Raw genomic sequence first — 24,634 nt, forward strand, 5'->3', positions numbered from 1 at the left:
ATGGAATGCCGTTGTCAACAATGACCCCTTGGTCATTTTTGCAATAGCCATAATGATCCCACACGGCTGACTTTATCTGTTTTTTGGGGGGGAATAAGTCTTCATCCATACTTCATCACTCGGAGACGCTTGTGTAACTTTGTTTTCATTCCGTGCGAGTTGCGCTGATCTGCCTTCTGTATATGGTTCCGTGTCCCGGCATAATCTTTGGAGAGTGACGGTGTTGAGGAATCTGTATCAGACTTCTATTTTAAATCAATATTGGTGGAACCCTATTGCTAAGACACTGCAAAACTTTTGATTTGTAAATGGTTTGTAAAGCAGGGGATGACTTAACCTGCTTCCTCAATAGCTTCTACTTTAGTTTGGTGTGGTGATACCAGGATTACTACACAGGAGTGGAAGTGTATGGAAAAATGAACATGTAGTGCCAGTGAATAGTGGACAGACTGAATATGGAAAACTGATATTGTTGAAAAAGCACTTATTTTTCAAAGACATCTGTTTATTATCTGTTTTGTAAATGAATGATCGTTTTCAGAGTGTATTGTATTCTTTAACAGTAAAAGAGAGGGAAAATTATGGAGGTGTTGCCACTATAGGTTATAATGCAATGGTATTACTGGTCTGGACCACTTGACATCAAATTAGGCTGTATGTGGCCCATGAATTAAAATGACTTCGACACCCCTGGTTTAACTTTTAATGGTGAATTTCGACAAGAGAATACTTGCAGCCAATCAGTAACAGAGTGCTGTGACTCCTGTGACATGTTGACCCTATGTTAGAAAGAATTTCTTCCTGTCTGACACACATGAGCACGCCTCCCAGCTGCAGAAGAATGCAATTATTGCCGCTTGGTGTATTTTCAGTGTCAGATATGAGAGTGGTATCAATATTCTTGTCCAACTCTCTGTAAAGAAAACCCACTTCCCATAATGTCCAACATTTCCTTTGAATATGAATCTACAGCTGGGATACGGTTAGCTTAGCAGAAAGACTGCAAGCTGGGAAAAACAGTTAGCCTGGTTAAGAAATAAACCAGCTACCAACAAATTATGGATTTGTGCTTTAGTTTTTTGTATTAATCAAAGCAAAATATGTGTCGATTAAAGAGCTTTAGAGGTGCTGGTACTAGTTTAACAGAGCCAGGTTAGCCTACTAGTTTCCCCATTCCCAGTCTTTATGCTAAGATTGTTCAACGTCACTGGTTGTAGCTTCATATTTAGCTTCCAGATATCAAATATGAAGCTATAGGACACAGTTGGCTTAGCTTACCTTGAAGCCTGTAAGGGAGAGCTTTGGTCTTTCTGACAGTAAAAAATGGCTACCAACACCTGGCAGCTGTCACTCAGAAGGTAGAGTGGGTCATCCACTAATCAGAAGATCAGCGGTTCGAAACCCCGGCTCCTCCAGTCCGCATGTCAGAGTATCCTTGAGCAAGATACTGAACCCCAAATTGCTCCTGATGGCTGTTCCGTCAGTGTGTGAGTGTGTTAAAAAAGGAGTAGCAGGTGGCACCGTGTATGGTAGTCTTGGCCACCAGTGTAAGACTTTAACTCAGCAAAAAAATTTATTATTAGTAAATTGTGATGCTGAGCAAAAGCAGCATGCAGGATGGTCTTTTCTCAAGACTGTTACTTTATAGCACACCTGCATCTGAGAGAGTTGGATGTGCATATATTTCCTTTGAAAGGATAAAGAGAGATAGAAGCTAAAAGAAGAAGCAAACAGTTTAACTCATTTTGCTCCAGAGTTTTCTCCATCTGTTTGTGCATCCACGTTTTAACGCCACAGAAGGAGATGACTGTGTGAGGTCAGATGTTCTCACAGTCTTATGAATTAAACATGAGTGACAGTGTGGTCCAGCTCTAAGGACGGGACAGCTGAGCACGCAGGCTGATGTTGGCAACATGAGGCCATTGGTGACGTGTGCTTTATTAATTAGTCATAATCCCTGGGTATCAGGTGGAAAAGGCTGCTAACTAATGGGAGGTTACCACTAAGATGTTACTAGTTGCGTAAGAGGCTGAGAGTTGATTCAATACATGAGCAGGAAGTGGCCACTGGTATAATGTTTGATACCAAGGATGTATTATTTCTGATCTTGAAGATGTTTGTTTGCCTTCAGCACTTTAAGGGAAAGAATTTGGTTTCAGGGCAAAGTATCATCATCATCATGCCTCTGATGTATCTCCTTTTTTTGTGTCAGAAGCACTTTTCATTTCTTTGTTCAGGCCAAGAAGAGTATCAGATCACTGTAGCCATGTCAGCTGTGGCAGTGAGTGATGTGTTGTCCTGAAACTGAACCAGTTTCCCTCCAGCTGAGAGCTACAGTGCAACCGTAGATTTGACAAAGAGAGATAGAGGAGGGAAGTACTTCCTTTCCTCCTTGCCTGTAACACTGGAGGCTGGTTGGGTTTTCCCATTCTCATTTACTATATTATCAAAAACGAGTTACTTGTTAAATACATCATGCTCTGGTGTTTTTGAATGAACGTTATTTCAAACTGAAGTAGTGAGAAAAAAAGATTGTTCAGTGACTCTAATTTTTAGAGATTTAAAGATCCAGTGTGTAGGACTTACGGTATACATTGGCAGAAATGTTTTCTTTAGTGTAAAATCACCAGAAAGAATCATTGTTTTGTAACTTTGGATTGAGCCGTTTATATCTACATATGAAGAAGGTTTTCTTCCTCGAAGTTCATGTTCTTTCTACAGTAGCCCAGAACAGACAAACCAAACACTGGCTCTAGATAGGGCCACTCGTGGTTTGGCATCAGCTGCTGTAGTTCTCCTACAGGCTTGGAACACAAAGAAGTTTCATTTGGTTGCAATCTGTAACTTTTCCACTAGATGGCTCTAAAATGTACACACTGGACCTTTAATCTTCTAAAAGTGTTTAAGAGTTCGATTAGTAAAATCGCTAGATATGTGAAGTGGTTTTAGCTCTACAGAGCTTTGTGTCTCAACAATAAATAAACTGATAGGTAGTGCTTTTTTACTGGTCGAGGTGCTTTATATTAATATACTGTTTGTGTAATATATAACCAGGGAGCATAACTCAATATCACGTTAAGGTGTAGGGTGTATTTGTGCTAGTTTTTAAATGTATTTAATGCGTGATTTCAGTTTAATTTTGATGCCAATTTTAGTTTTTGTAAGATTATGATAGACTATAATTTTAGGACTGTAATAAACAATTGCTGTAACTGTTTTCATTGCTGATTAATCATGTGGTCTATAAAATGTTAGAAAAAGTGGAAGTAAAAGATGCTCAACGCAATTGCCAGAAGCCAAATGTTAACAAATTTCTTATTTTCTCCAAACAGGCCTCATAAATCTGAGGATACCTAATATACTGTCACATAAGGCAAAGAAGAGCATCTAACCCTCACAAATGAGAGGCTGGGATTGAGGAAAATTTGGTAATTTTGCTCAAAAAATAAAACCCAAATAGTTGGCAATTTTTCTGTTAATTAACTAATTGATAATCGGGTAATTGCTGCAGCTCTATATGATGTATTGTGGTATTATGGTTGTATGCTATCATTGCATGAGGCTTCTGCTGGCACAGTCTTCTCCGCCTGTGTCCCCCCTCACAGTGAGCTGTCAGATTAGTTTTGCAGGTGTTATAACACAACTGAAGACTCAGATTGAGTTTCATTCTTTATTGTCCTCTGTGGAGGAGATTTACTTCACAGCCCGCACAATCAAACACCCACAACAGGTGACACGCAGGATATAAACAGATAAAGCACATTACAAAAACACCAGTCTATCAGGGTGATCCCAGCTTATTTAAAGCAGTGATGGCTGAGAGCACCAAACTCAAAGCGAGATTTCTTGCAGAGTAGTTGTCTGTATCTGCAGCCTGAGGGGAGGATGAAGCATGGTAGGATAGTGAGGTGATGATGAAGGCAGAGGCTCTTCCTTTAGAAGTTGTGTATTTGAGTGAATGTGATGTCCTCCCAGGCAGAGAGCAGTTCACAGATTTCTCTTTGTGGGCCTGGAATCACGACATAAATGTCTTCTTTAGTTGCCTCGTTGGATCTGCTGTTACGTTGTCTTCCAGGGTGACCTTGCAAAGCAGTCTGACAGAAGTTGCCCAATCTTGACTTTTTTTTTATTTTATTTTTTTTATTAGAGCACTGTGTTGTATTGTTAATGGGGTTGCTACGCTACAGGCTCTTCCCTATGGCAACAGATGATGCTGATCTGAATACATGAGAGGCTGCGGGTTGTTTTCCATAAAACTACAGTCAGTGCTGGATGCTGATTGGCCACACCTATCTGTTTCTCTGACGTCTGCTCTGTTGGGTTTTAGTAATTGTTGTTTCACTTGCTTACACTGCCTCTGCTAGGAATTAAATAAACTGAATTAATTTAATTAACACTGAAGAGTCAACAGCCAGCAATTATTGAACAGAGCAATTTTATTGAGAATTTATCTAAATCAATGTTATTTATCTGCTAAATCCACTGATGTGTCCACCTGAGCAGTAGAGAACTTCTGCATAACACATGACATTATTAAATGAGACAATTTGTTTAAGCCTTAAGTAACTTATCTTTCCTAGTGGCCCGCTTCATGAGAACTTCTTAAGAATGAAAATGATACCAAACTGTGTAACAGAAGCTAAGCTGTGGTGTAACGTCTCTGACCATTACACACCCCACAGCCCGACTTCAAAGTGCTTCAGAAGTAGAAAAAAAAATCGGATTTGCCATTTCCCTCATTGTGAGCCCCTTTGACTGGGTACCCCTTCTCTTTTGATCTGTCGCACCCCTTAATTTCCCCTAATTTCAGATCGTCCCTGACAACACGCATGACTGCCTCCTGTATAATCCTGCCCTGTGTTGTTTTTGTTGCTCTCGTAGCTCCATGGCCATTGCCGCCTCCCGCCCTCTCCCGTCGGGAGGTAACCTTCAAAGGCTCTGCGCGGCGCGATGGATGACCAGCTGAGTGATGGAGATGGACAGAATCAAAGGACGTGCTCCCTTCATTGTGACCAGATGAAGGGACACTTACCTTCTTCCAGCAGTGAGGGGACGCACGCTGCAGCATTTTGATCTCCTTCAGAATTGTTGCACCTAAATAAAAATCCTTTGGAGATACTTTAAATAAGGAGGAACTCCTGATCAGATATATTCAGTCTGTGTACTCTCTCAGCATAGAGCTCATATGCTGACTGCTTATCCCTGTGATGCTTGTTATGAGTTGTCCATCTACAACCAATGAGCCGGAGAGCTGCAGCAGCGAGGGAAGCAGCTGCACCACTTCCTCCATCACCACCTCTGACCCATCCTCTATGTCTGGACACAGTCACACCACTCAACCTTCCCTCAGTGACGCCCCTGATATCTCTAAGCATGAAGCTCCCCCACCTCCGCCTCTGCCACCCCCACCTCCGGGGGCACCCCCGCCACCTCCCCCCTTGGTGACAACATCCTCCAACCACAACGCGAGGAAGAAGCGCCGCGTCCGCAGCTTCTTCTGGAAGCCAATACCGGAGGAGAAGGTACGCGGGAAGCCCAACATCTGGACGCTGGCGGTGCGGCAGCAGCAGTACCAGATCGATGTTCGCTCTGTGGAGGAGCTGTTCGGGCAGCAGGAGGAGGCGCTGACAGGCATACGTGGGGCCACGCCAGCTGCTGGAACCTCTGCTCGCATCTCCAGGTCCCGCTCCTTCAAGGAGAGCAGCAAGGATGAGGTGAGTGGTTGAAATACTGACAGCAGCAACACTGGGACATTTCTCTTGACAGTTAACAGAGATGACAGGTGATGGTGGAGGTTAGAGTGCTGACACAGTGATTACACAACAATCCTCTTAAAATTAAAGTGGCCCACGTCTGGGGAAATAATACCCTGGATTTACTTTAGACCAACAAGATTATTAGAGAAGATTATGATGAGGTTCAAAAGTGCTCTTAGTGTGTTGTTCGCAGCTTTTTTTACGAGCTGAAGCTGAGGAAAGCGTTTTACAGATTTAGGGGTTTATATTTTTTTCTTGCATGTTTCTTCTTCTTTTAAACTCAGAAGAAACCAGAAATCTTGCACACTGTCTGTCACAGTTAGGATTCAAGCCTGTGTCTTCTCTTATGAAGGTCTACCAACTGATTCAAATTCAGCAAATGACAAAGCTACGTTAGTGGAAACATGGAGTCCTGATGCCTACAAACTCTTCCATCCACTTCCATTGTTTCTGCAAACATGTGCAAGACATGCTGGTTACCTCAGGTCCTGAACACACCACTGACAGCGTAAGAAAGTCCCAGCTTCATAACCATACAATGCTACAGCACATAACTCTACCCTGCTCCCACTGTATTAAGATATCCCTGCAGGGACGCGTTAGGTAACAGCGCTCAGTTACATTTTTTCTTTGAGCCTAAGAAATTATTTGTGTTCATAAACAGAACAAAAACATGCTTGCGTCATTATGGACTCCTGGAAAGTAGCATGTGAACTGTAAAGCGATCCCTGCGTGAGGCGTAGGGAGACTCATGTCACAGACTTACTTGCCTCTGTGTCCTTACAATGAACTGACTGCAGCTGCGTGAACCTCAAAGTGAGCAGTTTGCAGGGAAAAGTTGTTACTAAACTCTCCTTTGGGAGTTTTTAGCCACCATTTGTGCACAAAGAAGAATAATGCATCTCTAGTTGCTGCTCTTTGTGTGTTATATCATGTATTGAATATATTGTCCCAAACCATACATCATTGTTGTTAGTGTTTTGATAATGGTGGTGAAGAGTGCTTTTTAAAGAGGGCTTTGCAAAGCTTTGAGTTTGAGATAATTCCGTCATTGTGTAGACACAGAAGCACATTGTATCTCGAGTTGCTACTCTGGGTGTATTATATATTGTATATGAAATGTAGTGTCCCAAACTTCACATTATCATCTTAATAACAGGAGATCAAGGCATGTGTTCATTATATGACAGCTGCAAACAGTTTTCACTTTCAATTGATTATGTATTTCTCGAGTCTTTGAAATGGGACAAATGCTCATCACAAATTCTCAGAGCCCAAGTTGATGTCCTCAAAGACCAGCAGTCCAAAACCCAAAGATATTCAACTTCTAATGATATTGAACACAAATCTGCAAACTGAAGGGTTGGAGCCAGAAAATATTTGCCTTTTAAAAAAAAAAAAAAAAAATATGACTGAAACAATTAATCATTTATCAATATTGTTTCAGATTTATTTAATTTTTTTGTCAGTCCGCTAATCATTTCAGCTTGGACTGGGTGATATTGAGAAAATCAAAGGTCACAGTGAATATTGCAGCGATATTGAAGGGTTGACTATTGGTGCTTTAACAAAATGGTCACACAATTACACAATACAGATTTCTGATAAATTATCATCAGTAGTGTGGATATATTGCCTGGGATCCAGACCTTTGAATCTACTCACTCTCCCAGATGGTTCATCTGGCATTGTAACATCAAACAGCGGTTTCTCGGTTGAAATAAAAAACTAATGAGCGTCGTGGGAGCCTACATTAGCCAATCAGCACTACATGCAGGATTAACGTCATTGTCAGGCTGTTGTCAAGCAGTGCGAGGAAACCAGTGAGAAGGACTAGCAACAATGCAGAGTGCTACAGACAGCAAAGATGTCTTCTCAATATCATCTGACATTGTAGTTTGTTTTTACTTTGCTCCTCTCCACTCTTAAAACCCTGTCAGAAGTAATAGCGTAGCTATGCATCAGTGTGCACTTAAAATGATGTTAGATTTAAAAGGTTAATATATTAATATATTGGTCTCGCATGACTGGTTAAGGAAAATCGAATCCCATTTCCCCACGAAAAGTGGTCAGAGTGGAAGCATTGTCAGACTAAAGATGGACACAGAGTGTAATGAGATGAGAATGGCAAGTTTATATAATGACTATGCAGGTAAAGGCAAATAATAGATTGGCGAGAACAGTCTGGTAAGTGACATCACTTTACTGTAATACAGCTTTAAAACCAGGAAAAGAAAACACTTAGATTAGTACAATATCCAAGAACTAAGCTGATATCTAGTCTTATACCATGATATAATATTCATGTATTGCCCAGCACTTTATTACATACAGTATGTTTTTAGGTATGATAAAGAAACATTAATTTAAAGGGTTCCTCTCCTTGTCTCCCTTCCTTCACCTGTACTCGTTGTCCAGAAGTGTCTAATTGCTCTTTCAAAGCTCTAATTAGGTCTTGTGAGGGAGCCTTTTTATAAAGGTACACACTGTACAGGCACCTGTTGAAGGAAGGGAGTACAAACCATTATTAATGAAGGGGGCGTGAACCACGTGTGGCCCGGTGGAATTTCAATGTCCCATAGGGTGACTGTGGGTGGTGGTGGGGGGATGTTCTGCAACAACAAGCAGGAGTAGTTACGAGAAGGGAGGGGGGTGGGTACACGTGTGTTTCCTTGTGTATTAAACCACAACTAGCGCACATTCATTCATTCATATTCATATTCATTCAGTGTCATTTCTTTCTTTTTTTCAGATCAGCATCCTGGACTCCAAGAGGGGGATGAATGTGGGCATTTTCCTGAAGCAGTTCAAGAAGTAAGTCTTCTGCCTGCTTCACTACATGAGTACAGAGCTGCTTTCATAAGGCTCAGTGGAGTATGTATAAATGGGTGAAAAATAAAGTAAAAAAACAATAGAAGATGTCTTAATCAGCCTCCAGAACAGCTTTGATGCTCCTTGTTATAGATTCTCCAGGTCTCTGGAGTCTAATAAGAGCTGCTATTCCTTATTTGGTGCTTTAATGACGATGGTGAAGAGTGCTTCCCAGAGAGGCATTTGTGTCATTTCCTGTGAGTCAGCTGATGACCACAGCACACAGACAGAAAAAGTAGTCAAGGAACAGTTGCCGCTGGTTGTGCTGATCAAAGGAGTAGATACGATTATTTTTGCTTTTAAGGAGAGTTGATCCCTGTCGATGATGAGGAGCAGCACTGGATCATAAACTCAGAATGGGAAAGAGCCAAAACATCCAGCACACTCTGTCGATCGCTTGTCCTCACTTTATTCATGAATGAATTTTTACCTGGTGAAGGTCTGAGCACTTTAATGTCATTATAAAAGTAAGGAAACATTATTCATTTGTCATATCTGTTCTTTTTCCCACTAAAGTCAAGTCAAATCAGTTTTATTTCTATAGCCCAATATGACAAATCTCAAATTTGCCTCACTGGGCTTTTGATTCTGCACAGCACACGACACCCTCTGTCCTTGGACCAGGCATGTCCGAAGTCTGGCACGGGGGCCAATCGTGGCCAGCGGACAGATTTTACAAGGCCCGCAGCTTGACTTTCAAGATATATTACATGTGGCCCCCCACACAATATTGAGTAAATTGGTTCGAACCCAGGGTGGGGGAGCCCTTCTGTGTGGAGTTTCCATGTTCTCCCTGTGTCAGCGTGGGTTTTCTCCGGGTACTCCAGCTTCCTCCCACAGTCCAAAGACATGCAGGTTAATTGGTGACTCTAAATTGCCCGTAGGTGTTAATGTGAGTGTGAACGGTTGTTTGTCTCTGTGTCAGCCCTGTGATAGTCTGGCGACCTGTCTAGGTTGTACCCTGCCTCTCGCCCAGTGTCAGCTGGGATAGGCTCCAGCATCTCCTTACAGGATAAGTGGTTATGGAAAATGAATGACCACTTTGCATTATTTCCGTTCACCTTACAATGGCAGGACTATCATACAGTTTGCAGACACGCACCAAGTAGATGCTTCACAGGTAGCAGACATGGCCACAGCAAAGAGGCGTAAAGTCGACCGTGAGGGCTGCCGCTTGATGAAACAGATAAAACAGTGTTGTTTGTCTGTGAGTTTGTTTTCGATAACTCATTTGATGTGAGAAGCAGCTGGTGCCCAGGTATTTCACATATTGTAATCTGGCCAACCCTCCCCCAAAAAACCCTTAAACTCTAAATGCTTCTTCCTGGATGGACAGACGTACAATAGATACTGTGTCTACAGAATAGAGCAACAGTAAAATGACAGCATGGACAATCAGAATGCTGTGATTATAGATGGGTTTTAAACATAAATGAAAAATATGGAGCTGGAGGAGTTTGAGTACCTTCATGTGTCGTCACTGTGTGTGGCCTTGCATAGAAAACAATGGGTTCAGACACCTCTATGTATTTCTTCAGTCATCAGTTTTATATTTAGATAATGCAAAACAAAATTGTAAATCACCAAAGACACAGGGAACTCCACCCAGGGAACAGGAGTTCAGGAGGAAGCAGGAATGACAAAATGAAAAAACACAATAAATATTCTAATGATAATGATGACTGTAAATAAATATAGACAGAATGCAAAAGAGGAAAAGAACAAGATAAAGACAGAGAATAATGTTACACAAACAATAGGCCTAAATAAGTAAAAGAAAACATTTAATTATTGTAAATTTCTCCAGCTTTTATTTTTAAGTTTGTCACCTGTTTGCAGATTATACTCATTATATTTCTGTGGGAGAATGTAATGAAGCTCACTGTGGTTGTTAAACAGTTTTGGAGATGTTACGATCTTTAAATCCAGATTATGAGGCCACAACAGCGAAGAACAAGAAGTACAGAAGGTCTAAGGTCTTACTTTTTTATTGATCCCAATGTTATCTGAGACTCAGGAGAAAGGGAATAAGACGGATCGTTTTTGTTATCCTACTTCATGTTCCACATTTGATTACAGCTGTTCACACACTGAATGTGTCTTAAAAACACTCAGTTTGTGTTTTAGTTCCTGACTGAGGGAAAATCCATTAAAAAGCTTAATAACAGAGCGATTAGGGTCAAAATCTGTGTCACTTCTTCTAATAGGCTTTCTTAGCTCTCTCTATTGTTTATAATGAATTGGTTCAGGAAATCCGGAGACGTGTTCACCTGGACTCATTAGAGCATTGTGTAATGCAAGTCGTCTCGAGCAGAGTTTAAAAAAAGTGTGTTAGGTGTCTTTTTGCATGATGGTGTATTTGCATGGCTCCCCACTGTATTTTAATGACATTTGACTGGAGGACATACTGAGCTGTGTGTGTGAGCAGTGAGCTCATCTCAGATAGTGTTTATGTTTGTGTGTGTGTGTCTCTTCAACTCTGATATGTATCTATCCTTCGTCCTCTCCTACATGGGTTTATAAGTCAGCTTTCACAACATAATTTCAAAGTGCAGAACTCATTTAGGTTCAAATATAGCATGATCTTCTTTATAGTAGCAGAAAACCAAAAGTAAAAACAATATACAGAAATAGATTTGCAAAGTGGGAGAAGCTGCTGGTTACTGATTAGTTTCTTTTTACCACTGTAAAGACAACTCCCATTCTGGTTTTATCTTTTAACAACAATATTACTAATGTTCGTCAACACAGAAACAAAAGTGTCTCCTGGATTATTTAGTGACACTATAGGTTTATGTTGTGACCTGCAGTTGTAATTGTCATTTTTTTGTCCACTTGCTATGTTGAATTAGCCTGGTTCCAGACCATAGACCCCGCCCACTCAACTGAGTAGGCTTGCATCTCTGGTCTGGCATACTTCAGTGAATTTGCGATTTATCTCGTCCAAACGATGGACGGACCAATGAACGCCGGGGGTCTAGCGATTAGCCAATCAGCGCCACGCTGATGTCAAGCTGTGCACCGGTGGGTAACTGGTGAGGATAGCAACAATGGCGACCGCTACAGATCCTACAGACCACATTAACGATGCTATCGAGGTATTTCGCCACTACTCACGTTAATGGAGGACCAAATTAAGGAAGCTGCTAAACTGGATTTAACGGCGATGCAGCTGGGCGTACATGACGACGGAGACATTTTAAACGGGCAATGCTCGCTTGTTTTCGGCACCCCCGAGGCATGGATACTAATGACGTCAGATTCTGGGTGAGTCGTTGATCTCTACTGATTGGTTAGGGAAAAATCAAATTCCCTCCCCCTTGTAAATCGCCTTCAATGGAAGCCATGTCAGACTGAAGGTTCTGGGAGCTTCAGTCTGACACTCAGGCTAATGTTGAATGGCTCTAAATGCTACAATACCTGCTGTTGCTATGGAGACAACACCCTACCATATTTGCATGTCATATGGACCCAGAATCCAAAATTGTAGTAATGAACTCAGGAAGTTTGTTTTGAGTGTAAAAGTACACTTAATATACTCTTTGAGGGGTGCCCAGTAGCTCAGTGGGTAGAGCAGACACCCCATGTACAAAGGCAGTGTCCTTGTCACAGTGGACGTGGGTTTGATTCCAGCCTGCAGCCCTTTGCTACCCTGGAAATCCAGAGTTCTCGCGAGAGCACAATTTGAATTTGCTAGATTTGGGTCTGGATTTCCAGGCTAGATCTAGTCTGGGGCCGTTAGTGGCCGTTTTGGTAAGGAACCGGAACCAGGGCGAGTGAGACAGGATCCGGAATTCGATGAATGCACCTTTCCGTCAAAATAAAAGCACCAAGCTAATAAAAACGTGGTGAAACTTATTTACAAGAAAAGCCCCAAGCCATTTGGTGAAACTTATTTACAAGAAAAGCCCCAAGCCATTAAGTTAATCGATTTTCTTACACCCCTCATCGCCCCAAATCGATGGTGCGCCAGAATTTAAAGTTTTACTTTGGTGAACACTTTTACTTTGGTGAATTCGGCATCCGCTCTCTAGACCGGAACCAGAATCCAGACAAAATTCAGAGTGAATAGATACCAGGCCTGGTGACGCAAGGCTAGGCTAGACCTTCCCTCTCTATCACCCCTTCACACTTCAAACTGTCCTGTCACTGAAGACAAAAAGATTATATACTTTTTAAAAGACAACAATTACCGAAAGCGAAAATAATAACAATAAAAACAAGTTTCTACAAAGTGAAATCTTTAGCCTCAGTTAGCTGTTAGCTGTTTTTGGGGTGTCCATCCTCTGTCCCATTCTTGTGAGCACGATATCTCAAGAACACCTTCTTTGTTAAAATTCTCCACTTCCTTGCTCCCTGATTTTTCTAAGTTAAGACTTTTCCACCTTCACTTTGACTCAATAATGACGTGATTAGATTTTGGTGCTCAAAGGTCACTGTGACCTCACAAAACACATTTTTGGCCACAATTCAAGAACTGCTACACTATGTATGATCAAATTCCACACAAATGTCTAATAGGATAAAATGATGAAACGTTAAAGGGTTTTGTTGGGGAGTTTTTCCTTATCCGCTCTGAGGGTCCAAAGGACAGAGGGATGTCGTATGCTGTAAAGCCCTCTGAGGCAAATTGTGATTTGTGATATTGGGCTTTATAAATAAAATTGAATTGAATTGAGTTTTATATCCAAATGATGATCATGATGTTCTGTAAAAACACTTTTCTGGCCATTACTCAGCCTCATAACTCAGGAACAGAAGGGTGACACTAATCTTGGGTGTCCATCTTAAAACTGTGCTGCTTGTATAGATCTTCTGTGCTGCGGGGAAGCATCCACATTTTAAAATATGTAGCTTCTTTGCAGCAACATCCATAAATGAAGACTTGTCAACTGTCATGACTTGTGACTACATATGAGACTGAACAGTCATGGAAGTAAACTGCAACAGCAACTTGACTATTGCTGGAGGCAGACAACCATGACACAGTAATTCTATTTTTTGGATTTGGGAGAGAGTTCTTCATGTGCCTTAATATATTTGGACAATTTTCCACCATACAGCATCTATAAATGTTGTAAATGGGCATTGTTCCCCTTTAATATCTTGTCCTCTATCCTCTCATTACAAGTAATTTCAAAGTGTCACATTAATCCTGCAGCAATCCATAAATTCAGGCTCAAAGATAACACAGCGTGAAACTCTTATATAGTGACAAAAGACTTACCATTATGAGCAGTTTGCAGCCCTATATGTGATCATGAGTCTGAGTATTATAAGCCTCATAAAGGTGATATTTATTACAGAGCAACTGTACCGGGTTGCATCATATTATAAGGTGTCAGCTTACTGGATATTGTCCATGAAGGTTTTCTAACAGTCTTCTTTTATAGCAGTGATGTAATTGGGGATTGTGCTGCAGCACTACAGACTTGGGTGTGTCATAGATAAATGAAGTTATGGTCGTGTTAAGGAAGGAACAATGAAATGCTCACATGTGAAGCTGAATATTGTCATTGGCAGTTTTTTTATTGTTCCTGACAGGGACGTCTGACTCTGTGAGTAACAGTTGGATGTGGTGCCTTAGTAAACACAGGGGAGGCAGCTATAAAAGAGAGAGCACCTGTGCTATTTATCATGGAGGTATACTGAAATGAATTGTCTGTTTCAGGTCGAACCGCTCCATTGTTGAAGACATATGGCGAGGAGAGGGAAAGATTTATGGAGCAGAGCTGCTCAAAGACCTGCTGAAGCTCCTGCCTGACGTAGAGGAGGTCTGTGTGTGTTTAAGAAATGGCTTTTAGTATAAAGTTTTTGAATCAAAGACCAAATTTGATGATAAAAGACAGTGAATGTAGATGGGAAACAATCGAGCCTGCTGAGCTTCCTCTCTCTCTGTTTTCACCCAACAGATCAAGAAACTTCAGTCGTTTAAAGGAGACCCAGACAAGCTGACGCTGGTCGATTCCTTTATGTACCTCTTAATCCAGGTGCCTCGGTAAGTTGATTTCAATGGTGTGTACACAGAGTCATTTCAGTCAAAGGGAAATGTGACGTTGTTTGACAGTGAGTGAAAGAAGAAAGGGTTTGCATCGTGTCATTTTGTGAGGATGGATTTGCATTTTGTGGGGACTTTCCAACGAACTTGTACCTCTAACTCATGTGTTTATATAAAAGTGTTATATTTGTGTGTATTTATTTTTCTGCAGCAGTGCACATTGACAATTTAAACTGTATTGCACCAGAGTTGGTAAAGATGGACATCTAAAGTCTCTTCCCAAAGTGTTAGAATGACCTGCAAAGATTTAAGTGTCACACATATTTTACAGTTGCTAAAAGAAAAAACATTTTTTTTGGATTTCTTTCTTGTCATTTTTCTGCAACCACACTGAACACATTAACACGCAGTAGTACTCACTCTAGTGGGCATAAGATTAGAGGGATAAGAGGGTATTAGATGAAGTTTGGTCTGGTTGTACGGCGGTGCTTCATACTTTTTAAGTGTATCCAACATGGTGGAAGGGTCCCAAACTTTCTCATTTTACAGCTAAACAGTACACTAAAATATGTTTCTGAAAACATTTGAGGTGAGAAATAGGCAATGCAGTAACAGAATCTTGATTCATATTTGATCTGTGCTGCCTAGTTTGACGATTTGACCACAGTTCACGAGCTGTAAGTGAAATAACTGACAGCTGCATTAGAGACTCCTTGGCTCTGATTGGTTGTTTTTGTTCACATGCAGTAAGGCCATTACAAATGCTACAAGGGAATAGAGTAGGCAGAGAAGTATGATTATCTGTCTCATTTAGTGCTGGGTGAATATAGTGACAGTTTCTGCAAATATGACAAAAACCTATTTTTTGTAAAAGTTACCAACTGCAGCTTTAACAGAAAAATAATGTTTCGGACTTCCACAGAACCTTGGCCTTCATGAAACGTTTGTTAACTTCTTTTCCATCTCATCACAACCCACAGAATAAGATTCCCCTCATATCACAGGTGTAACCGCTCTCTGCTTCATCTCCAACAGGTTCGAGGTTCGGATCGAGGCCATTGTCCTCCGCGAAGAGTTCTTCCCTTCCTGTGCTGTGATGAGCCGAGAGATCGATGTCATCCGCGTCGCCACAAAAGGTAATAACACACAGGCTCTGCTGCCTTCACACACACACGCACACACGCACACACGCACACGTGCTCAGACAGGTGACCCAGATATTTGAGCTGTCAGCGGTGCTGAACAAGAAGTAGGAATGTGTCACCTGAGATATGCTGTTGTGGGGACAGAGTGGAAAGACAAGGCTGTGTCATCTTTGTATAGCTGTTTTTTTTCTACATGTAACTGATACATTATTTAAATTGTCAAATTTAGTTTGCAAAAATTGGCCCTTGTTTTTGTTAAATTTCAGTGAGATGTGTCAATGTCTGTACACGCAATGAAGGGAAATCCTCATTTTATTAGCTGTGATCAATCCCTTTATGTCGTGTTCACACTATAAGTGACACAGCAACAGGCTACAAGTCATTTTCTTTTCTTTTTTTTTTATATATATATTTTTTTGGGCCATTTTGCCTTTAATCGATAGGACAGTTAAGCGTGAAAGGGGGAGAGAGAGAGGGAGTGACATGCAGCAAAGGGCCTCAGGCTGGAGTCGAACCCGGGCCGCTGCGGCGACAGCCTTGTATATGGGGCGCCTGCTCTATCCACTGAGCCCCTACAAGTCATTTTCAATGGAAGCTTGAAGCTACAAATGTGATGTGCTACACACTCAAGTTGAGTTGGCCTCAATTTTTTCAGCACTCCAATGACGTATGAAGCTTCAGCCAATCATATGTTTTTGTTTCTAGCTGTGGTACTATTTCCTTTAGCTTAGCTAGCTGATGCTAGCTTTTTGCACATTGTCAGTGCACAAATGGATACAATGGGGCGGCAGAATGTGATGTTAAAATTGGGGCTCAGGAATTCATCAAAAGATTTTTTTTTTTAAAAATTTTTGTCAAATACAAACTATAGATGATGTTCAGTTGTGGTGCTGTGTGGTGAGAAGAAGACATACACAAGCCTGTGACGACGGAACGATGTATCTCAGGAACAATCGCTTGAGCAGCACTTCAGCGACGACTCAGCAATAATGTAGCCTGTCACGTTGTTGTTGTGTCACTTGTGCTGTGAAAACTATTACTCTTGTGATCAATCCTATAGAATTTTCAGGCTTAAAATAGCAACTTCTAGTTAGGTCCCACCCATTTCTGGTTGAAGTCACACCCACTTCAGGTTTAAACTCTGAGTACAGATACCGATACAGATAATTTCGTTGTTTGAACAGACACAGATACTGATGCACTTGCTCTTCCCTACTGATATGATTAGCAATAAGCAGTACAGCCGGGGCTGACAGGTATGCCATTTGTTTTGCAGTATTGGACCTATTGTCCTAATGATGAGACTGGATGAAAAGTTAAGGGTTCACCAGAGTTGTTACATGAATGTGTGTACCAAATTTCATGGCAATCCATCTGTATCCATGCTGCTAACATGGCTAAAGATGACATGTTCTGCTAAATTTGTCATGTGCGGTGAAACAGCACACAGAGCACACATAACAGTAATGATAATAATAATAATAATAATTTATTTGTGTAGCACCTTTAAAAACAGATTACAATGGGCTTTGACAAACACAACAAAGCAGGAGCAAGATACCCCAGAGGCAATGTAACAAGAGAAGCCAAAAAGTAATGCTGAACTAAGGCAAGACAAAATTTAAGGTGTAAGGAAGCAAGAGATAAGATGCAAATACAGGTTAGAAAGAAACTTTTATTCTTTATCAATATCTCCAAACGTATTCTAGGCGTTTAAACTGACCAAGAAAAATCCTAAACAGTGCTTTTTGTACGCAGCCATCAGCCTGTGTCACTTTAGCTGAGTCACACTGTCCTGCCGCTCTGTGGTTTATTGGCTTTTTCTTAAACCCTCTTCTACAGTACTGTGACCTTTTCACTGCATTGCAGAGCCATCAGTTAAACACCGCATGGGACAAATTAAGTCGAACTTTTGTGACACCTTTTAATTAAAACTTTTACCCATATTGTTAGAGCTGAAAGGGCAGCAGGTCAAAACCAGAAATAATTTTGTCACCTTTGTGTGGCATATGCTGGCATTATTGCTGCCGATCGTCGTTCTGTGTGGTGGTGGTGGTAAATGAAAGTGAAGTAGTGTGTAATGTGCTGCTGTGATCTGCGCAGGATTCTCTTAATCGAGTTTCTATTGATCTCATGCCATAGAGCTGATGAGCTGCGAGGAGCTTCATGCCATTCTGCATCTGGTGCTGCAGGCCGGAAACATCATGAACGCTGTGAGTCCATCAGTCATGTTTACTTAATACATTAACATCTCTCTTCGGTCTGTCTCATGTAACGGGTTAGGCTGCCACTATTCTGGTTAAGATTTTTGTGACACTCCACCACAAGCCTATTCAGGCCGACTGAGGACGTAAATCTGTAACAATGCACTGTAAATATATTGTTTCTGTTTTTCCTTAACCAGCTGGGCCTTGGGCAATGGTTAAGGAAATGCAGCACCACCTCTATGTACATGCACATCACGCACTGTGGGTAGGACATCAATAAGAGCTGTTTCAATTTACAATGAAGCACAACTACAGTAGGTACCATTAGACCATTACAGGCATTATGATATACATAACTGCTCAAAATAAAATGAATTATGCATCAGGGTCATTACGTTAAAAGAAAAAAAAATATGAATAAAAAAAATATAATCACATGGTTTTTGTCTTCCTCCTCTGTGGATTGCTACAGTGAAAAATGAAGGAAATGAGCCAAAACTTTTATTACAACCACGGAAAATAAGCACAGCTGAACCAAAGTGATGTGTCATGTCTGTCTCTCCCCTGCTCAATTCAGTACCGGAGATAGTAGTTTGTGCAGGCAGGTTGAAAAGTGACAAAGCAACCTCCAGAGTAAGTTTCTAATAACTTACAAACACCGTACAGCGATTACGCTTAGGGCACCCAAATGGCCAGCAGCAGTCCTGCTCGAACGGGAGTAAATGGTGCATGTAATAGAGACGCTTAGCATAAAGACTAAAACCAGGGAGAAACAGCTTACCTGGCTCTGTCCAAAGGGAAAAAAAGATTTTGCCTACCAGCACTTCTATAGCTCTTAAAATTAACACATTATGTTTTCTTTGTTAATTTATACAAAAACTGAAGCGTAAAATTGACAGTTTATTGTTTTACAACAGCAAAAAAGATAAGAGGGTTAAAAAACAGCCCACCATTACCTCTAAAACGTACTAAATAACATGTTTGTTTATTTTGTTCAGGGGCTGGTAGGACGATTTCTCTAACTTTAGACCGAGCTAGGCTAGCCCCTTTTCCCCCGCCTCCTCTTTTTATGCTAATCTAAGCTGAATGGCTGCCTGCTCTCACTTCTATCTTAATTACTTACTTATCGCTCCTTTAGCTGTTGACCACAGTTCACCAGAGTCTTCTGTCGTGGACTTTCTTTCCAGCTGTTTTCATGTCAGCCAGCTCGAGGTCCCTGCACCAGGTGTTCTTGAGCTGGCCTCTTTTTCTTGTGCTTTTGGGGTTCAATCTAAAGGTCTGCCCAGTGTTACTGGCCCTTATTTATCAATCTAACATACAAACCAGCACAGATCCAAGTGTAGAAATCATCTAACAATAGGGTTCATGTGTTAGTCATGAAACGTTCTTATCTTGCCAATAACGAACGATAAAATCCTAAACAAAGTTGTTGATTGTTTTCAGCTGCCACATTAATCATTATTTAAATATCCCGCCTTAATATATTCTCGGTTTAGAGGCCTCACCCCTAGACCTCCGACATGGACAGGCATAATACGGCCAAGAAGAGAAGCTTCTCAAGGAATTCAGAAAACATAGAATTGAAAGAAATCACTGCTGCAGTCAACAGCGTTGCTGTGGACACTTGAACTCTACCTGAGTTTGGAATATTTAATTTATACATTCATGTCATATATCGACTTTTAATATTTAGCCTATATTTTTTATAATATTGATGTAGTTATAGTATTTATATAAAAGGGGCCACGTGTATTGGGTATGCTTCTGTTTGGGCACAACAGGTGGCAGAAGAGACACAGATGCACCAGCTGTGTCCAAGTTGGACAGCAAAAAATGTAATCACATAGAAATCTGCTACTAAAAAATGTCAGGAGGTTTTAAATAATTATACTAATTCTAATAATGTTTTAATGCTAAATGAAAGAAACATGCATTAGTTGGTCAGTGTTAAGAAACAAAAATGCTCAGCCTTCAGTGAGCCTTCAGTCAGCATGGAGCCAGTCCCACAGAGTCAGGCAGCTGTGAGCTGTGATAGAGAGCATGCTTCTAATCTAGGCTTGGGACCGGCCATGGTGAAGTTAGTTTCATACTTAGCATGGTATAAATTTTGTAATTTAACTCCTGCCAAGAAAGCAGTGCATCTTTACCCACAGTGTTTCACCTATTCTGTATTCATTTCTTGACATAAATGAAGGTCTATAGAAAATCTACTGAGGAATAATTAATCAGGCTTTAGTTATAAAGGCTTCACTTGTTAGTAGATCAGTTCATCATTTAAGTCTTTTCATGGGATCTGTTGCCAATATAAAAAATACAGTATATGCCAACACTTATCCTTCAACATCTTAATATGTCTCTGTGATTTGTCCCTCTGTGTTTCTCAGGGCGGCTACGCTGGCAACGCTGTGGGCTTCAAGTTGTCCTCCCTCCTCTCATTGGCCGACACCAAGGCCAACAAGCCGGGGATGAATCTGCTGCATTTTGTCGCCATGGTTAGTGAAGGCTTCAGTTATACAAAATGCACACATTAGCATTAGGGGCTATAGTATCTTATGTAATCCAATACGACGCAGCAGAGTGGGGTGTCAGAAAATTACCACATCAACACTCCTCTGACACCACGTCAGCATAAAACTGAATGGTTAAAGCTTCACTGTGTGTTGCAGGGTTACTCACTGAGTTGCATTTAGTCAAACCTCTATCTGCTTTTATATGAGAATAATAATCATATCTCTTGTGTTTTTGAAGCCGTTAATGTGTAATTTTAATTTAGTTTATGCACTCAATGACTGTATTGTACTGTATCTATGAGATGCTCTGAATTGAAGTGGTGAGCTGTACTGTTGAAACTCTCCTGGAGACATTGCTCAGATATCTCCAAGATAACTAGACACCAATTTTATCCTATTAATATTTCATATGAGAAAATCTGTCCTGACAGCTGTGGTTAAATCACACAAACTTTGAAATGTGTGAAGTAAAAATCTAAACAAAGTGAGACACATATTTCAGTTTAATGCAATAAAAGAGTTGTTCATCATGTCAGCTGCAAAGAGTTAGTTTCATATAAAGCTTTCACAGCGGGGCAGCTGGAGTAAACAGACTGCAGGAGGGCAGGTGGACAGCAGATGGTGACAGGAAACAGAAAAGAGCCAAGAGAGGCTGGCCAAGGGCTTACGTAACCAAAGTGCTCCTTTACACTGCGATGATGACACTTCACCATGCAAAAAACTATTTAGATATAAATTATGTGACACGTGTCTCCACACAGGAGGCAAAGAAGAAAGACGAGAAGCTGCTCAAGTTTCCAGAGAAGCTTCAGGATGTCCAGAGTGCAGCCAGGTAAACTGCTCCTCACAGTTTAAGACAAAGACTTTGTCATAACAACAAGAATAAACATTACATAGCTTAATTTGTCAGTGCTGTTGTAGCTTGGCTGTAACATTGGGAATGATGGTATCAAGCAGGCTGGAAAGAATCTGCTTTCCACCACATTACTTTGTTTTCCAGAGCTTCACCACTGAATACAGGCGGTTTGTTGCATTGTTCAAAAGAAACTCAAAAGCTTTAACAACACTATAATGACACCAGTAACTCCAAACCTCTGTTTAAAGGAATACTTCACACACTAAATGATCATTCATATATCAATTACTCACCCATGTTACCTTGAATTCAGGAAGAAAACGTTGTTTTTCTTGCATGCCTCCACAGTGACCGAAGAATCCAAAAACGGAGAGAGTTCTTGATGAAATGCAGTGAAAGGGGGCCACGTTTAACAACAGCAAAACTATGTTAAAACATCCATTGACAAACTCTCACCGAGCTTGTGCAGTAAAAGTCTAATTATCCAGTGGTATTATCAGTATTTCTCAATCACACGTCATTTTCACTAAAACTCTTCTGCATAAGCAGTCTCGCACAAGGATGAGGAGCTTGCCTGGGCAAGTGCATGAGTTTAAACTGTGCTCAATGGAATTCACGAGCAGAGTTCAAACACACGCGCCTGCCCAGCTGGGCTACTCTAATGCCAAAGTGTTTGATGATGTTTGGTAGATAAGGCATGAAAGATAAACTACTTTTTTTCACAAATTTAATGTAACATGCAGCGGGTAATTTATATAAAAAGGATTGTTTTATGGGTGAAGTATTCCTTTAATGTTTTAGGCACAGTGGCCTCTGAAAAACTTATAGATATATTTAATAGATATATTTAAGTCTGAAGTTCTGTCATGTTTTGTAAATTACTAAAAATGGGGAAAAACCATGATCCAGACTGAGGTTTTATCAATTTTATTATGCCTCTGCACCAGTGACAGCCATGACTGGAGGCATTTTAATTTTCGGATTATCCATCCGTCCCATTCTCGTGAACACAATATCTCAAGAAGGCCTGGAGGGAATGTTTTTTTATTTGGCACAAACGTCCACCTGGACTCAACAATAAACTTATTGGAATTTAGTGGTCAAAGGTCAAAGGTCACTGTGACCTCACAAAGCATGTTTTTGGCCATAACTCAAAAAATTCATGCACTAATTATGACAACATTTCACACAAATGTCTAACAGAATATAACGATAAAGTGACAACATTTTATATCCCAAAAGTCAAAGTTCAACTTTATTGTGACATCATAATGTTTTTAAAAAAATACTTTTCTGGCCTTTACTCAACGCCATATCTCAGGAACAGAAGGGGAGACATTTGGTCAGAAACTGAATTAGTGACGCTAATCTTTAAACTGTTCTGATTGTAAAGATTTCCTGTTGCCGGGTTAATGATATCTGTGAAGCATACATGTTTTACAATTATGTAATTATAATTATATTAATATTCAAATTTGTAGCATTGTCTACTGTCATGGATACATGTGATTCTGAACAGTCATGGATGTAAACTGTAACTTGACAGGTTTGCAGAGGCATACAAGATCGAGGTGGTGATTCTGGTTTATTGCTGAATTGACGACCTCGGCATCCAGCCTCATTACTTAAGCTGACATCTAATTTAAGTGCAGTACTTTGAGAGTCATGTTCAGAACGCAGTGGGATGCTGGTGGCTGTCAGGCTCTGTCAGCTTCACAAGGTCGTCCTCTGTGTGGAGACAGTGCATCTCCTGCACCGCAGAGCCAAGATTACTCCTCCCACACTGCGAAGGCATTTCTCATAGCGGCGCTATCTTCACCTTTAACGGATGACAGTCTGACAGTGCATTCAATAAAATGCTGTCTCATATTGTCCTGCACAGCAGTGTTATGGGGACAATCTGCAGTCAGTAATTTGATGATTATGTGTGTCGTCACCAAAGCACATTTTCCTGATCTGAATCTTTCTGCTGTAATGTTTTCATGTAGAATCTCAGTGGAAAACATAGAGGTGGAGTTTTCCTCCTTATATGTTCGTATTAAATCCCTGGAGGAGAAAGTTCAAGGAGACCAGGAGCTACTGCAGCAGCTGGAGCCCTTTCTGCAGGTGAGGCAGCAGCAGCAGTTATGTAATACGTTCTACTCACAAACTCGCGTACAGAAAGTTGGATCCAGGCCACTGTACATTTCTGGCACTGCTGACTCAAGTGCTATAGATTACGGCATCCATAAAAGTGCCACAATAAAAAATGTATGTGCCTGATGTCTCAGAGTTCGGCACGGACGCTCCAGGACCTGAAGAGACGCAGGCTGGATCTGCGCAAAGAGGGGAACACTCTCATCGACTTCTTTTGTGAAGACAAGGACACCTTTAAGCTGGACGAGTGCTTCCGCATCTTTCAGGACTTCTGCATCAAGTTCAAGAAAGCCGTCAAGGTCAGTTTTAATGAGAGAATAATTCTGATTTTAAAAAAAAAAGTAATTGTTTTGAGCCTGATTCCCACAGGTTATAATAACCTTGTACTCACTATGTTAATTGCTCAGATCTGGGAACAAATCAGTGTCGCTAAAGATAAGTCAGACTGGGCAGGAAACACAAGGAGACACTTACACAGGTTTTAAAGAAACCCCACGTTAGCCAACTTCCTTTGGAAGAAAATAAATAAATTAATAAAAATTACTACCCAAACTGTTCATTGTAACTTTCCATCACAGTGTTCAGGACTTTCACCTTTCAGTTTCAGCCTTAACTTTATTGCCCTCAGGGGAAACTGTCTCACAGCCAGGTATAACACAGAACACAGAATTACTTCCTGATTCAATTTTTACCTAATGTAAGCTCATGGTTTTCTTGTGCAATTAAGTATTTTTACTGACATATCATGAGCACCCAGTGGTTTAAATACTGGCTGAAGTGTTAGTTATTTATAGCCTGTCTAATTGTCGCTCACTTAGTTGGAGTGATGTCACTGCAGTGACATCGTTGGTGGTACGCCACGCGTACAACTCGCAGAAACTTGGACACGCACTAGTACAGTGGTTCCCAACAGGTCCGGCCACAGGGTCCAGATTTCTCCTTAGTCATTAGTTGGAGGTCCACACAGTTCAGTGCATTCAGCGTCATACTTGCATTTGGCCATGTCGTCGAGCGAGTTTGCCGTCTCTGTCAAGTAACTGTCTGTTAGTTACTCACTCTACAGCAGAAAACAACACTTGGATGGAAATTCACTGTACTTAAAAATATAGTGTTTTTTTGTTTTGTTTTGTTTTTCACAAACTTGACATGTTTCCG

The 24,634-nt window shown here is 40.9% G+C and overlaps 1 protein-coding gene across 1 annotated transcript in view; it reads left to right on the plus strand.

The window, feature by feature from the left end:
- fhdc1 (FH2 domain containing 1) overlaps positions 1-24,634 on the plus strand; it is a 49,637-nt gene that overhangs the window by 16,781 nt on the left and 8,222 nt on the right. Inside the window, exons 2-11 of the mRNA XM_050045487.1 lie at positions 4,882-5,714; positions 8,509-8,570; positions 14,299-14,401; positions 14,540-14,625; positions 15,661-15,761; positions 17,913-17,983; positions 20,362-20,469; positions 21,249-21,319; positions 23,332-23,449; positions 23,614-23,778. Of these exons, the coding sequence (XP_049901444.1) occupies positions 5,208-5,714; positions 8,509-8,570; positions 14,299-14,401; positions 14,540-14,625; positions 15,661-15,761; positions 17,913-17,983; positions 20,362-20,469; positions 21,249-21,319; positions 23,332-23,449; positions 23,614-23,778 (1,392 nt within the window). The 5' untranslated portion in view covers positions 4,882-5,207. The remainder of the gene's footprint in view (positions 1-4,881; positions 5,715-8,508; positions 8,571-14,298; positions 14,402-14,539; positions 14,626-15,660; positions 15,762-17,912; positions 17,984-20,361; positions 20,470-21,248; positions 21,320-23,331; positions 23,450-23,613; positions 23,779-24,634) is intronic.

This window comes from Epinephelus moara, chromosome 5 (genome assembly GCF_006386435.1).
Source record: "Epinephelus moara isolate mb chromosome 5, YSFRI_EMoa_1.0, whole genome shotgun sequence".
Lineage (NCBI taxonomy): Eukaryota > Metazoa > Chordata > Actinopteri > Perciformes > Serranidae > Epinephelus > Epinephelus moara.